General features: G+C 43.2%; 1 protein-coding gene and 1 long non-coding RNA gene across 2 annotated transcripts in view; one reads left to right on the top strand and one right to left on the bottom strand.

Annotated features, from left to right (window-relative positions):
• Positions 1-1,146: 1,146 nt before the first annotated feature.
• On the bottom strand, positions 1,147-10,399 carry LOC139745843 (uncharacterized). Its single transcript, XR_011711988.1, has 3 exons — positions 10,352-10,399; positions 4,317-4,508; positions 1,147-4,011 (listed from the first exon to the last, which is right to left on the bottom strand). It is a non-coding gene; the product is annotated as an uncharacterized lncRNA (long non-coding RNA).
• A 290-nt stretch (positions 10,400-10,689) lies between these two features.
• The window catches only part of LOC139745842 (uncharacterized), a 27,361-nt gene continuing 21,471 nt past the window's right edge, over positions 10,690-16,579 (top strand). The window contains exon 1 of the mRNA XM_071656444.1: positions 10,690-11,162. Within this exon, the coding sequence (XP_071512545.1) occupies positions 10,917-11,162 (246 nt within the window). The 5' untranslated portion in view covers positions 10,690-10,916. The remainder of the gene's footprint in view (positions 11,163-16,579) is intronic.

Genomic DNA, 16,579 nt, shown 5'->3' on the forward strand with positions numbered 1-16,579 from the left:
CACTGTATACTGTTCTTTTTATCCTTGGATGGGTCGATGACGAACCCATCTTTACCGGAGACGACCTCTCGCTCGCGATGTGACCACCTGCAGGTGGAGTCCACAGGAACACCTCTCACTCCACACGTGCTTTAGATCCCTCTCATTGAACTGGTAGGGAGAGGTATGTAGGCCATTACGGATTCGACTGAGAGAGAGAGAGAGAGAGAGAGAGAGAGAGAGAGAGAGAGAGAGAGAGAGAGAGAGAGAGAGAGAGACAGAGAGAGACAGAGAGTCGGCAAAATACGCGTCTGTGCGTCTGTCTGTGCCTGAATGTATATCTCCCCCCCCCCCCCCCCACCTCCCACCATTACGGAGGCACGTTTAAGACGTCTGAATGTGTCACTCGCTGATCCAGGTCACGCGATGCCAAGCCTTCGTCCCGTGTCCGGGAGACTTGGCAACATCCGACGCCAGCATGGATATTTTTAATGGGTCGAACAACCAAGGCATCGTAAAAAAAAAAAAACTCATGGCATGCTCGTTTCGGCTCTCTCTCTCTCTCTCTCTCTCTCTCTCTCTCTCTCTCTCTCTCTCTCTCTCTCTCTCTCTCTCTCTCTCTCTCTCTCTCTCTCTCTCTCTGCAAGCCTGGTTGTGATAGATTCGTGTCTCTTTCTTTTATATTCTTACATTTGGCGGATTTTATTTCATATTCTCGAATCTGTGTTTCGTAAAGTCTTTCCTCCTGTGTGAATAACTCCCCCCGAAATTATAAGGACTTTTCTCCCTTTTTTTAATCATCGAAATTATGACGACTTCCCATCCAAGGTTGTTTTCTGTAGTTTTACATATAGACACATTTGTCCACATTTCTTTGGTGGTACAACCCCGGCTCTCGCTCTCTCTCTGGTCAAGAAGGTACATTTCAGAACTCCTTGTCTGTAGCTTGAGATAGTGAAAGAAGAAACGTTTCAATATTGTCCGTCTATAGCTTGGCGCAGTGAAAGAAGAAACGTTTCAAAACTGTCTGTCTGTAGCATGGCACAGTGAAGGAAGAAACGTTTCAAAACTGTTCGTCTATAGCCTAGCACAGTGAAAGAAGAAACGTTTCAAAACTGTCTGTCTGTAGCATGGCACAGTGAAAGAAGGAACGTTTCAAAACTGTCTGTCTGTAGCTAGACACAGTGAAAGAAGAAACGTTTCAAAACTCTTCGTCTATAGCTTGACACAGTGAAAGAAGCAGCAACAAGATTGCCATCATGGTATTCAAACAGAATTCCTCCTGTTCCATCAATAATTGTAGGCCTAAAAAAAATCTCATGTAGAATTAAGATAATCAGATTCTTTTTTATTCTTTTTAAAGCATTAATGCTCTACTGTTTTAGCATTGATGCATATTTTTTTCTCTTTAAAGCATTGATGCTCAACTATTTTAGCATTGAGGCTCATTTTTTTCTCTTTAAAGCATTGATGCTCAACTGTTTTGACCGCTTCCGTCGTCTGCACGCATAGTATATTTGAATTCCATCAGTATCCGTTGTGAGACGTGAGTCACGCTCAAGATACTCCTCTTCCATCTAGCCTGAGTAAGCTTAGGTGCTCAGGGAACGCTCGGTAATTATCACACTGTTACCAGAACAATGGACTCCCTCCGTCAGGTGGCGTGTTCGAGCGCAACTCCCCCGTTGTGAAAATGAGGTTTTTGCTCAGCGGACGACCATTGGCGTCCGGCAGATTGGACGAGACTCTCTGTTCTCAGCCACGGGCCTGGCTCCACTGAGCTCAGGCGACGCACGCTTCTCTACCCTGTCCTCATCTTTCTCCCGCTCCTCCTACTGTTCCGTTCCCTGTGCCGTGCGTAGTGGAACGGAATGTGTTTACTTTAAGTTCAGTCACTTTTTACGCTGAGTTTGTTGACGGTTTTGTTTGATGGATGCAGTATACAGGTTTTTGGGTTTTTTTCTAGAGTGATCTTAAGGAGGGATAGGCTGTTGTAGGGTTTTTGAATTGATCTTGTTGGTAGATACGCCCTGCAGGTGGATACAGTGTATAGGGCTTTAAAGTGGTCTTGTAGATAGATGGGTCTTGTAGGTGGATACATTGCACATACCTGTAAGGTAGGTCTTGTAGGTAGATACATCTTGTAGGTGGATACATTGTATAAGGCTTTAAGGTGGGTCTTGTAAGTAGATACATCTTGTAGGTGGGTACATTGTATAAACCTTTAAAGTGGTCTTGTACGCAGATGGGTCATGTAGATGGATGTATTGTACAGGGCTTTTAGGTGAACTTGTGAATCGATACAATGGACAGGGATGGTAAGTGTCTCCTTTAGGTCTATTCACTTTAAAGGGTCGATAAATGGATGGGAACGGGTGTCGGGTCTGACATATTCTGTATGCAGGGAGTGTTTTGAGGGACAGCTGTGGTTTGCAGTGTTACTGAGTAGTATTGACCTCATGTGTACTGTGGGGTATGCTGTAACCTAATGCATGTCTTGACCACAGCTGGTAAGTGGCATAAGGAAGGACCCCATGAATTTACATACGTATAGTATATACAGCTGTTTGCTGTACTTTCGTACGATGTATGACTTAGTTAAGTAATTCGATACACTATAAGTGCTCTCTCTGGCCTAGTATATGGCTAGCAAGTGGTGGCATAACCCCGTAAAAGAAAAGTGTCCAGTTGGTATGCGTCTTTAAAGGAAGAAGTGCTTTAGCCTGTTCAAGTGCACACGGCAGGTAAGTGGTGTTCTGGCCTGATGAAGTCGACACAGCTGTTTAAGTGGTGTAAGTGTTGCTGTGACCTGACGCAGTCGACACAGTTTATAAATGGTGTGATTTGGTCTGGTATGATCGGCGCAGCTTTGTAATCGGTCAAAATAGGGACATGGTCTGATATGGTCGACACAGTTTGTATTTGTTCAAAATGGGGCTATGATCTGATATAGTCGATAGATTTCGTATTTGTTCTAAATGGGGCAATGATATGTTCGAAAGAGTTTGTCTTTGTTCTAATTTGGGCAATGATATGATATGGTCGATAGAATTTGTATTCGTTCAAAATGGGGCAATGATATGATATGGTCGACTGAGTTTGTATTTGTTCTAATTGGGGCTATGATCTGATATGGTCGACAGATTGTATTTGGTGTAAATGGAACTTGGATCTGATATGGTCGACAGATTGTATTTGGTGTAAAGGGAACTTGGATCTGATGTGGTCGACTCAGCTTATAATTGAAGCTGCTGCTGTCTGCTGCACTTTCTACCTCGAGTGTGTGATGTTGTCAGCTGCTGATGACATATGTCTGCAGCAGCTGTGCCCGACTTACCACTCTGTACTGGTGACGTAGACTAAAGATCAGACCAACTTCGGATCTATCGTATGTGTTGTTTATAACTTTGGTTTGATCTATCGTATGTGTTGTTTATAACTTTGGTTTGATCTATCGTATGTGTTGTTTATAACTTTGGTTTGATCTATCGTATGCGTTGTTTATAACTTTGGTTTGCCCCATGAATATATTTCGCTGCTGAGTGATCAAGTTAAAGTTGCTCAAGTTAAAGTTGCTCACGTAGGGTAAGAGAGAGAGGCGTGGCTACTGGACTGAGTTGCTTATGAAGGACAGTGAGGTCCAATAGGAGAGAGCCCTCCTCCCTCCTGTAGCATGGAGAGATTCCCCTCATCTTCTGTTCCTGTTATTGCTACTACTGCTGCTGCTACTGCTGCTACTGCTACTGCTGCTACTACTACTGCTGCTACTGCTACTGCTGCTACTACTACTGCTGCTACTACTACTGCTGCTACTACTACTACTGCTACTACTACTGCTGCTATTGCTACTGTTGCTACAGCTTCCTCTGCTGCCAGACGTCTCGCCTCCCTAAAGATGACGTTCTCAAGCCGAGAATTCGTAATGGCATCCTGAACCACATTCGACTCCTTTATCTTGCACGGTAGGGGCGATGCCCAGCCCCGACCACAGCAGGGTGACTGCCTTGAGATGTTCCGGCAGGTGATCCGTACCTGAAACAAGCATAGGAACGGAGCGGAATGGAACTACATACTTCAGTTACACGTACAGAACTGAAAATGTGATTGGGGAAACTGTATCACAGTTCCAGTACCATAGCAATGCCTGTAGTGTGATATAAGATATTGATTATTTTTATACATTGTAACATCTCACTCCCATTTTAGTCTTTCGAATCTAAGGCTCAGTATATATATATATATATATATATATATATATATATATATATATATATATATATATATATATATATATATATATATATATATATATGGAAGAAAGATTACTACCCACATACCTCCTGCGTGTCGTCGAAGGCCACTAAGAGGGGTGGCAGAGACGGGGGTCACTGGAAATCCTCCACTTCTGCATTACTCTCCAAAGTAAGTAACAGAGGCAGCTTCGTCTATACGTGATCCAGATATTGTTGGACAGAACTTCCTCTCATGGTAAACTGATCCCCTGCATCATCAGTGGCCCCTCACACAGCCTGTGTAGGAATCAAGCCATATATCCCTGACCTTCTTGGTGACAAGATGAAAAAAGCTGATATCCTCCACAATCATCCTCCTCTTTCTCCTCCTCCTACTCCTCATTTTCTTCCTCTTTCTCCTCCTCCTACTCCTTCTTTTCTTCCTCTTTCTCCTTCTCCTGCCCCTCCTTTTCTTCCTCTTTCTCCTCCTCCTACTCCTCCTTTTCTTCCTCTTTCTCCTCCTCCTACTCCTCCTTTTCTTCCTCTTTCTCCTCCTCCTACTCCTCCTTTTCTTCCTCTTTCTCCTCCTCCTACTCCTTTTCTTCCTCTTTCTCCTCCTCCTACTCCTTCTTTTCTTCCTCTTTCTCCTTCTCCAGCCCCCCGCCTCCTCCTCCTCCTCTTCTTCCTCTTCCTCCTCTTCTTCCTCCTCTTCTTCTTCCTTCTCCTATTCTTTCTCAGATCGAACCTTCGCCTTATTACAGCCATTCTGTGATAACCTATCCTGATCAACTGCCTCCCTCGTCTCTACATCCTCTCCTCTCTCTCTGGAACTGATTCCCTTACTCCTTCGTACCACAAGGGGGACTGGATGGGACACTCGTAACCTCATCATCAGGTCCCACGAAACTCATTAACAAATGGGAGAGCCTCTCTGTACTAAGTACTAGTTGGGAAAAAGAAAATAGTCATCGTGTGTGGCTAGTCATTATGACTCCGTCCTCCGAAAAAAAAAAAGAGAGAAAAAAAAAATTGATGTGGAGCGAGTTCTCCTAAGCGGATTTAGGTCGTTCCAGTGATGATGATGGGGTAGGATTTGCCCCAAATTGCACATTTCTAATTTTTTTTTTTTTTTTTGTGAAGCATTTTTGGATATTACTCTTTTTTTTTTTTTTTCCTTTCTCCTCGTCTTTAATAGAAGAACGGAATTCCAGGCATCATGTGTGGAGGTGTAAGAGTAGATTAATCCTAGGTCTGGTAAGGGAGTGTACAAGAGCTGGCGTGTTTCCACTGTGGTCAGCTACCAGTCTTTATAAACACCTGACGGTGGAGTTGACGAAGTCTGGTGGATGACAACATCTTCCCTCCTCTTCCCCTACCTCTCTCTATTTACAGTCCTAGGATCATCCATCTAATCACTATAAGCATTTATCTTCTTACCTTCGAAGTTTATAGCCTTCCATGTAGTGAAATCTCCTCTCCCTGGACTGGGAGTGAACCTGCTTGCTGTGTGTGCTGGACTGGGAGCGAGCCTGCTTGCTGTGTGTGTTGGACTGGGAGCGAGCCTGCTTGCTGTGTGTGTTGGACTGGGAGCGAGCCTGCTTGCTGTGTGTGTTGGACTGGGAGCGAACCTGCTTGCTGTGTGTGTTAGACTGGGAGCGAGCCTGCTTGCTGTGTGTGTTGGACTGGGAGTGAGCCTGCTTGCTGTGTGTGTTGGACTGGGAGCGAACCTGCTTTCTGTGTGTGTTGGACTGGGAGCGAACCTGCTTGCTGTGTGTGTTGGACTGGGAGTGAACCTGCTTGCTGTGTGTGTTGGACTGGGAGCGAACCTACTTGCTGTGTGTGTTGGACTGGGAGCGAGCCTGACTTGCTGTGTGTGTTGGACTGGGAGCGAGCCTGCTTGCTGTGTGTGTTGGACTGGGAGCGAACCTGCTTGCTGTGTGTGTTGGACTGGGAGCGAACCTGCTTGCTGTGTGTGTGTGTGCGTGTCTGGTGTGTCGCTGCTTTCGGCCCGTGCCAACTTCCCTCTCCTGTGCCACCCATGATAGCTTCGTCCGTATCCATTCAGCCTCCTCGCCTGGCATCGCCAGTGACGAGGGAGAACTTCAAGTTAGGGTAGGTTGCTCCACCCGCCTGCCAGGACCTAAGAAACGAGATCTTTTAGTTCAGTTGGGGGCAGGGTTAGCGCGTGGAGCTCACCGCAGGGAAATCTAAAGTTAAGAATAACGAGTCGTGTGAGTTACTGTAAGTGTTGTCAAGTGTGTGTGTATTTTTCTGTAAGATGGAAGGTGTGTGTGTGTGTGTGTGTGTGTGTGTGTGTCAGAAACAAGAAAAGATAGCAACTATGCCTGGGAGAGGAACTTAACATCCACTGAAAAACCGCTGTCAAGAACCCTCTCGCCACTGGGTGATAGTTCTTATGCTTTTTTTTTTTTTTTCCAAAAGAAGGAACAGAGAAGAGGTCCAGGTGAGGATATTCCCTCAAAGGCCCAGTCCTCTGTTCTTAACGCTACCTCGCTATCGCGGGAAATAGCGAATAGTATAAAAAAAAAAAAAAAAAAATATATATATATATATATATATATATATATATATATATATATATATATATATATATATATATATATATATATATATAACAAGCACGAATATCCAAGCGCTCTTGTGATAATGCACATCTTCTGGGATACAGAGATAATCTCTATATACAGAGATAAGGAGATTATCTCTTTGTGCCCAGGAAGATATACATTATCGCGGAAAAGCCCTGGGGTCATCGTCTGTCATATCCCCTCCCACGCACACACACACACACACACACACACACACACACACACACACACACACACACACACACACACACACATTGTCCCTTCTGTGTATGACTTTAATCCCCCCCCACCCTTACGAGTACCAGAATCAGCAACGGACGCTTGACTCAATCAGAAAGAGGTCACAGTTCCATGGAATCCGATGCCATCCCACTCCAGCCATGCCAATTATGGCCACGGGTCCGCTGTACATAGAGCATTAAGAGCTTTTTCTGTCCATCTGCAGTTCCAAGGACGACCTCCCTCCTGCCCCGATCCTCTGCTCGTAGACTCCCCACTGGTGCCCGAATCGTATATATGCGTTGGTTAATGACACATATTTGCTTACGTGTGGTGCGGTTGTGTATCAGAGAGAATATATATATATGAGCATGCATAAGCAAGTAATTGAGTTTAAGTGTTGTGTTTCAAGATACTTGGGTAATGGCTTACTAGCAGAGAATAATACTTGGCCCTCCACACGCCCCTGAAAGTGTGTGTGTGTGTGTGTATATATATATATATATATACACACACATATATATATATACACACATATATATATATACATATATATATATATATATATATATATATATATATATATATATATATATATATATATAGATATATATAATATATATATATTGTAGTAAATCACATACACACGTCGTGAAGCACTGATATACTCGACCTCCAAGCTTACGATTGTATTTCAAGTCATTTTCAAGTATACGAAATCCATATGAACAAGAGGATATCTTCACGACCAGCTGACTACACCACAGCTGAGGAAACAAGGAACAGTTGACCAGAGGAACATATGGAAAGGCTCATGACCAGAACGGTATAGAGTGAACCGTCTGTCTCTCTCTCTCCCTGGCAAGGAATGTTAGGTCAGCTATAACTTTCTTAATGTGGCAACATTTTCAACTGATTCCATTAAGATGTTATCTAATTCATACATGTATATGTATATACATATATGTATATGTGCGTGTGTGGGCGCGTATGTCTATACATGCCTATGTGGGTGGCTTGGGCCATTCTTTCGTCTGTTTCCGTGCGCTACCTCGCTAACGCGGGAGACAGCGAAAAAGTATAATATATATATATATATATATATATATATATATATATATATATATATATATATATATATATATATATATATATATATGTATGTATACACACACACACACACACACACACACACACACACACACACACACAGCGTTAATGGGATTTGGTGATCCAAAGAGGTTAAGAATAAGTAATTACAATGTCGTTCTTCATGCCACAGTTTACCCCATCACACACACATACTGTCAAAGGGAAATGTATATATCTCGAGGAAGCCAAAACTATTCTCCTCTGGCATTTCCAAGGGTTACGATGCCCCCCGCCATTCAAATGCCATTAAGAGACACGTTCATTGCGAAAACAAAAAAAAAAACAGTCTTGTCGTATCTCTTTGGATCATGACTCCGATCGTAAGACAATATCTGATGATATATCATTCCTCCTTAAACTATCATGGATCACCAACTCCCTCACGTAACGACGGCGTAAAGTCAAGCGAAGCAGCTGTGGCGTGGCATTCAACCTGATATATCTTTACTGTGTTAGGTCTGTACTATAACTTAACGGAGGAGATAAAACAGAGGAGAGAGTAATGGAGGAAACTTCGAAGGTTGAAATGTGAAATGAAAGTATCTAAGACACATGGGTCTGTCTTAGCCCAGGATGTGAGTAAATTGTTATATATATATATATATATATATATATATATATATATATATATATATATATATATATATATATATATATATATATATATATATATATATATATATCCCCTATCCCTGGGGATAGGGAAGAAAGAATACTTTCCACGTATTCCCTGCGTGTTGTAGAAGGCGACTAAAAGGGAAGGGAGTGGGGGAAGGGAAATGGCGAATAGTATGAAAGAAAAGAATGATATATATATATATATATATAAAACCTAACCTGAGCTGGACACCAATTTTATCACCGAACTTCTAATAAGTGTGGATAAACAGCTGGTTTGACTGTGGACCGACTGCCTCAACCAGGATTCGAACCTATGCGCTCAACCATGGGCGGCCTGTTGTTTGTACCTCCTCACTTTAATCTGATAAATCATTAAGATAACCGTCGCCCATACAGGAGTAAGCCTTGTCAGTTACAATGCTCTCACAAGCTCTTAAGATAAAAAGAAGAAAAAAAGAACTATTTTCTTCGTATCAGCAACACGGTTGTGATCGCAAAGTTAATACATGTGACGTAAAACGACTCCCGTGTTATTGTATGGTTATCAGTATAGTCTTATCTGGTCTTTAAGCTGTTGTCAAGTGCCCTCTTCAGACAATACACGATCTCCTGAGATTTTCGTCTTTCTTTCTGAGGTAAAAAGTCCCTCATGATATGGACTCATAACCTTACAGTTTACGCTATAGGCTATACATGGTTAACGCGGACAGCAATCATGAATTCTCAAATGTTGCATGATGCTTGGAGAATGTTCAAGAGATGGGTCCCCCAACACGAGTATAAAACTCACTCCCAGTACGATACAAGTAGGTGATCCTATATAGGTAATTGCAGCTTTCCTCGTTCCCTCGAAAGATCTGTAGTTCCACCTCTTGACTCATTGAACGCACTTGGTATTACTGTAGGATCCACACTATCTTGGAAACCTCAGAACCCACAAAGAGCTAAGCTTGCCTCCCGGAAACTGAGAGGTCCTCTTTTAAGATGTCGAAATTCCTCTTCTTCCGAACAGTTGCTCCGTCCTTGTATGGAGTACTTGGTCTCACATCTAGGGTGGTTCTGGCTCTGCATCTCAACTTGACAAGCTAACTTAAACACCTGACCCGCGTACCTTACGCCACAATGATGGTTCACTATCCTTCTTCAGTAGGTAACATCTTGGTTTTGGCTGTCGATCGCTGCCTTTTGTGAGCCCTTATCATTAGCTAGAACACGCGATACTCGGCAGGCAGCTACATCACGTGATTACTGTGTGGCCGTTGGAAACTGAGGGCCGTTTTGACAACTGTTTCTTTCCCTACACCTCGAAGCTTTGGAACTCTCTATCCCTCTTATGCCATTCCCAATAACTATGAGCTGGCATATTCAAAGATACAGTTTTTTTTCACTTCCTCCAAAATTCGTAAGTACTTTTCTTTGTCTCTTCTGTTTACCCTTTCATTAATCCCACTGTATTTCAATCAAGGCCCGGCCTTTATCCGTGACTGGAGCCTCCAACGTTAAAGAAAACAGAAAAAAAAGAAGATACGAGTGACTCACAGGTGGTCACCGTGGACCACGTCAGTCTTTGCTATACTACGGTACCTGAATCAGGTCTGTCCCTACTGACTGGTCATGGTGATAAAGCAAGTGTGTCGTGTACATTACCTCTCACTCTTATCAGTAGCTGTATCGAGGGTGGTGCTCCAGCAAGGGGGGGTTGGGTGGGAGAGAGGTGGTGGAGGCTGGGTGAGGGGGGTTGGGGGTTCATACGTAGTGCCATGTGACGTCGGTAGATAGATATATGCTCAGCCACAACTGTTCTGCGCATGCGTGGCCAATATCATCTCCTCCCCCCCCCCCCTCCCTCCTCCTGGGAGGGGCGTTGCGATAACGCGTCATGCTGCACACGACCCGTACGGCAGTCGAGCTCCATGCAGCGTAGAGAAGGCACCGTACCTCCCTTGTATACGTCTTCCGCCACATCTGGAATGATCTGTACCCTACCTGTGTATCGATATCCAATAAATTGTATAGAGTACAGGTCTGTAGGTACTTCAGGTTGGTCTTAGGGGAAGGTCTGCCGACTTTCAGCCCGTGACGCTCCTCACCTCCTTCGTCAGCGATGGACGACGACTTGCGGAACGTCTCCTTCTGGCGGCGGGTGCTGAGGCCGACTGTGCTCGCGGCCCTGTTGTCTCCAATCCTCCTCGTGCTTGACAGCGCCCTCATCACGGTCTTCATCTTGCAGCAGAACTGGCGGGCGGTCATCCTGACCTCGGCTATGTTCTTGGGCGGGGCGCAGGTCATCTTCTGGTACTTCAGGGCCAAGACGTTACTCGTCGCAAACCACGAGCGACATCACCAGCAGGTACAGGCACCTCTTGCGTTTTCTTAAAATCCCGTTACGTTAACCTTTTCCCAATGTTTCCGCAGACGGCGTAGGGCACAGAAAAGGTGGGGGACGATTGAGAGGCAGAAGAGGTGCTGGAGGATTGTGGCTGCTGCTCTGCTGATGATGATGATGAGGAGGAGGAGGAGGAAGAAAAGGAAAAAAAAAAAAAAAGGGAGCCATTGAGGAGTATAGAGTTGTAGTGCCAGTTTACTGCTCCTACGCTGAAGGAACCCCCCCCACACCAGCACCAGCTCTCCGACAGTCCCATCTGCCACCGCCGCTGTACCGCAAGGGCGGCAACTTGGCTCAGTGTGTCCTTGCCCTATATATATATATATATATATATATATATATATATATATATATATATATATATATATATATATGTATATGTATATATTATGTACATACCTGCCAATTTTTATCTCATTATTGCATGCTCTTTGAATGTAACGGGTGTTATACATATATATTTTTATATTAAGTTTGTGGTCTTTATTTATAATAAAGATAACTAGAAATCATTTTGTAAATATGATGATTAGGATGACTGAAGACATTTCCTTGTGTGAACATCAATTCCCACTCTTCCACATTACATAAGAGGTCGTCTTGTCAATCCACCGAGTTGTTCGGGAGAATTTTACGTCCATTTGACCTTTTGAAGTAGACAGTGTCGTCATAACCTTATCACTTACTTACGTGACCCGCCGGGAATGAGGTCAGTGACCTTCTGTCGCAAGCCAGTCCTACGAATCTAGATGAATCGTTCGTGAGCGTTCGTAACTTTGCGTATATCTATAAAGAAAATATTGTATATATACGTCTAGATGATATAACCGTAAACCCGTCCTTCACAGTAAGTTGAACACCGTCTTATTATCTTTCTTCTTTGGTGTGACTTTATATACCCCCGAGAGAGTCGCTGAGACATAGTCTGCATCATTTTCGTAAAGCTCGAACAAGCACCACCATCTTGTGCCTCGGGAAAATAGTGTCAAATGAATTCGTTGTCGAGGTCTCGAAGCTGAATCCGGATTGGTGTGAGAGAACGTGAGGGAGTCGATCCTTAAGACATCATCTGGTTGTTCCGCGTACCATGTTAAGAGAAGGAGAGGAGATGGTCATGCTTAGAATGTGGTCTACTTTGCGAGAAAGCTTTGAGGTTCGAAGCTTTGTTGACGTTGGGTCTCTTTGGGGTTTGAAGCTTCGTTGACGTTGGGTCGCTTTGGGGTTCGAAGTTTCGTTGACGTTGGGTCGCTTTGGGGTTCGAAGTTTCGTTGACGTTGGGTCGCTTTGGGGTTCGAAGTTTCGTTGACGTGGGGTCTCGAATGGCTTCAGTGTCTTTCTAATTTATCGTATTTATCAGTATTACAGATTTTGGGTTTTGGACCATTATCTAATAATGACAAGAATTAAATCCAGTGATTATCCATATAGACCATCTGGCAAGATAAACTGTCATTGCTTACAGATGTGATAATTACATTAGAGTCAGAGACTTAACAGTGTTTACGCAACTACTTCTCATTGTGTCAATGATTTTATTTAAAGACTACGTTTTGAGTGCCGTTCAAAAGTGGTTATTTTCTTGATTCCCTGACAAGCATTCAAGAAGGGCGATATAAAATTACTTTCATGATCTCTTTTTTTATTTCGTTAATGGAATGAGGACAGCCTCACATAGTTATGGTAGTGATGGTGTGTTGGCTGTAGTGACGAAGGTGTGTGGCTATACTGGTGACGGTGTGTGGCTGTGCTTGTGACGGTGTGTGGCTGTGCTTGTGACGGTGTGTGGCTATGGTTGTGACGGTGTGTGTAGCTGTGGTGGTGAGGGTGTGTGGCTATGCTTGTGATGATGTGTGGCTATGGTTGTGACGGTGTGTGTAGCTGTGGTGGTGAGGGTGTGTGTGTGTGTGTGGCTTTGATAGTGACGATATGTGGCGATAGTGATGACGGTGTGTTGCTATGGTGATGACGGTGTGTGGCCGTGGTGGTAATGGCGTGTTAGTGACGTTGATGGTGTGTCGTGACTGTGGTATTTTGATGATATGTGATGGTGATGGTGGGTGACCGTGATGGTGATAGTGTGTGATAGTGATGGTGATGGTATGTAACGGTGATGTGGTGATGTGTGACTGTGATAGTGATGGAGTGGGGTAGAAGTTATGGTGCGTGGTAGTGTTGGTGATGTGTTATATTATTGGTTGTGGTAGAGGTGGTGATGGTGTGTGGTGGTGGTGGTGGTGGTGGTGATGGTGATATGTGGTAGTGCTGGTGACGGTGTGTGGTAGTGTTGGTGATGGTGTTCATCAGGAGTCCATGGAAAATGTAAGACAAGGTCCACTGGCCCCTGTCTGGCTTATCTGTGTGTAACTTCAGTCCATTCTTGTTTCTAGTCTTAATGGATGAAGTAAGGAGAGGACGATAAGAATGCACCCCCTCCATTTCCTCCTCCGGCAACAACGACTAAAGTAAGCCTGCATGGAATTTCAGTGAATAGAACGAAAGGAGAGAGAGGAAAAAAAAGATTCCTCCTTTCAAAATCTTACTAGAAACGCACCTGTTTGCAAAGAAACTTTTTCCCTCGTTTATATTACGTCTTTTAGCTTTAAGTTATATATTCCCTTTGTCCTAATAAAGTGTATTTTTTAGTATATCAAAAAGATCCTCATGATTAACGTTATGAAATTCATTCACACTTTTGTAATATGCCATTATCGCGAAGTCAAAATTCCGCAAGAGATTTGCTAGTTCTTACTTTGCGTGGTAGATTTCTCAAAGCCGGAATCCATTCCTGTCCCCATTTTTTTTATCTTTTCCAGTTGTCCCCCATCCTTTTTGTACTCTAGAGACCAGAATTAGACTGTGTTCAAAGAGTCTCGTCATCCTAGAGCAGTGAAAGGAATCAAAATCGTTTACTCGTGTTTTGTGGTCGATGTTCACAGCTGTGACCCCCCACCAGACATTCTGGCTCGTTTTCTGTTTGTTTCTGTGTCCTGTGTGCAGTGTACTGTTTCATCTTGCCTCTGGTAACAACTCCAAGATCAGTCTCATCTTTTACTTCAGATAATGGACAACCGAATATTTATTGGTCGTGTTTAGTATTATCAACAACTCCGAAGTGCATAGTTTTAGCATTGTCTTCGTTGAGTTTCGTCTGCTGTAATGTCTGACCATTCTTCTGGTATGTTAAGATGTCTTTGAATCTACCTCATAGTTCATTGCCATTTTTCAGTTATTTAGTGATGCGTTGTTATCTTTTGTGTTCATTCTTTGTATTACACATTTGAAGAATTCCATTAGGTAAAATTTAACATCCATAGAAATGGTTTTTCATGTTCGCATTAACTTTGTTTTTTTGTTGTTTTCCTTCATATCCCTCTCGTATATGTATTCATACCTGACGACTTTTATTGTTTCCCATTAACTTTGATTTCTTGTGTATGTTTGATTTTCCTAATTTTGATAATTGTAAATTATTTCCGCCATTATCATAGACATCATCCAGTCCGGCTTGGTGTTGTGGATATGATGGTGATGGTGTGTGATGGTGATGGTGTGTGGTGGCGATGATGATGATGGTGGTGATGATGATATGTGGTACTGGTGGTGATAGTGTGTGGCAGGGGTGTTAATGGTGTGCGGTAGTGATGGTGATGGAATCGTGGTAGGGATCGTGATAATGTGTGGTAGTGATGGTGATGGCGTGTGGTGTTGGTGATGGTGTTGGTGGTGTGTGGTGGTGATAATGGTGGTGATGATATGTGGTACTGGTGGTGATAGCAGTGGTGGTGTGGTGGTGGTGGTGGTTGTAGTGGTGGTGATGGTGGTAGGTATGTCTGTGGTTGGCTTTAGTCATGGACAAAAGTCCTAGTCGAGGCCAGACCTTAGATGATATATATGAAAAGGTGGTAAAAAGGTAGATAGATAGATAGATAGATAAGATATATGTATATATATATATATATATATATATATATATATATATATATATATATATATATATAGATAGATAGATAGATAGATAGATAGATAGATAGATAGATAGATAGATAGATAGATATAGATATAGATTTTTTTTCATATTCGCCATTTCCCGCGTTAGTGAGGTAGCACTAAGGACAAAGGATTGAGCCTTAGAGGGAATATCCTTCTTGGCTCCCTTCTCTGTTCCTTCTTTTGGAAAATTAAAGAAGAGAGAGGAGGGGGGATTTCCAGCCCTCCGTTCCCTCCCCTTTTAGTCGCCCTCTACGACACGCAGGGAATACGTGGGAAGTATTCTTTCTCCCCTATCCCCAGGGGAGGGAGACCAAATTGGAGGTGGAAAGATGGAGTGAAAAAGATTTTGTGTGATCGGGGCCTGAACATGCAGGAGGGTGAAAGGAGGGCAAGGAATAGAGTGAATTGGAGCGATGTGGTATACAGGGGTTGACGTGCTGTCAGTGGATTGAGTCGGGGCATGTGAAGCGTCTGGGGTAAACCATGGAAAGCTGTGTAGGTATGTATATTTGCGTGTGTGGACGTGTGTATGTACATGTGTATGGGGGGGGGGGGTTGGGCCATTTCTTTCGTCTGTTTCCTTGCGCTACCTCGCAAACGCGGGAGACAGCGACAAAGTATAAAAAAAAAAAAAATATATATATATATATATATATATATATATATATATATATATATATATATATATATAGAGAGAGAGAGAGAGAGAGAGAGAGAGAGAGAGAGTAGAATGAAAGCAGCCTTGAGTATTGCAGAAATGGCCAAACCTGCCTTGTCTAAAAAGTCAGGTCATAGTTGTTATCAAAAACGTGAGGTGGTAAGGAAGTCCAAAGGTCAGATCATGTTTGTAAAAAAGAAAATGATGTGAGGTGGTAAGGAATTCTAAAGCTTAGCGGTGTAAGGGAAAAAGTAAATAATGAAAATAGCTTTCACTTGGTTCGCCGAAGGCCACACTGCAGTAGTGTGATGAATATGATAGGGCCTGGGGAACAGCGGGGGCTTATAACCAACCAGTTCGCGGGAGTAGAAACAAAAGCAATATCTATAGAAGAGGGAAAGAGATCCAACACGACGAGTAAAGGAATGTAGGTCAAGTTTTGAGATCAGACTGGGGAGAACTGACGAGACGGAATCCTTTAGAACCGAATTCGTCAAGTAAGCATATAGAGTTAGAACCTCCCCAGACGTGAGAACGGCACTCAACACAAGGACAAATCAATTCTTTGCGAAGTCGGATCAACTGGTCGGCATTTGTTATAGATCATATGTTTACGGTGATACCTAGTGTGTTTATTATGGAGTGATGGGATTATAGAGCTGTCAGAAGGGACAAGGATATTGTGAGGGGGTTTTTTAGAAAGAGAAATAATGATGAAATAGTATTTTCGAGG

Source organism: Panulirus ornatus, chromosome 63 (genome assembly GCF_036320965.1).
Source record: "Panulirus ornatus isolate Po-2019 chromosome 63, ASM3632096v1, whole genome shotgun sequence".
Taxonomy (NCBI): Eukaryota; Metazoa; Arthropoda; class Malacostraca; order Decapoda; family Palinuridae; genus Panulirus; species Panulirus ornatus.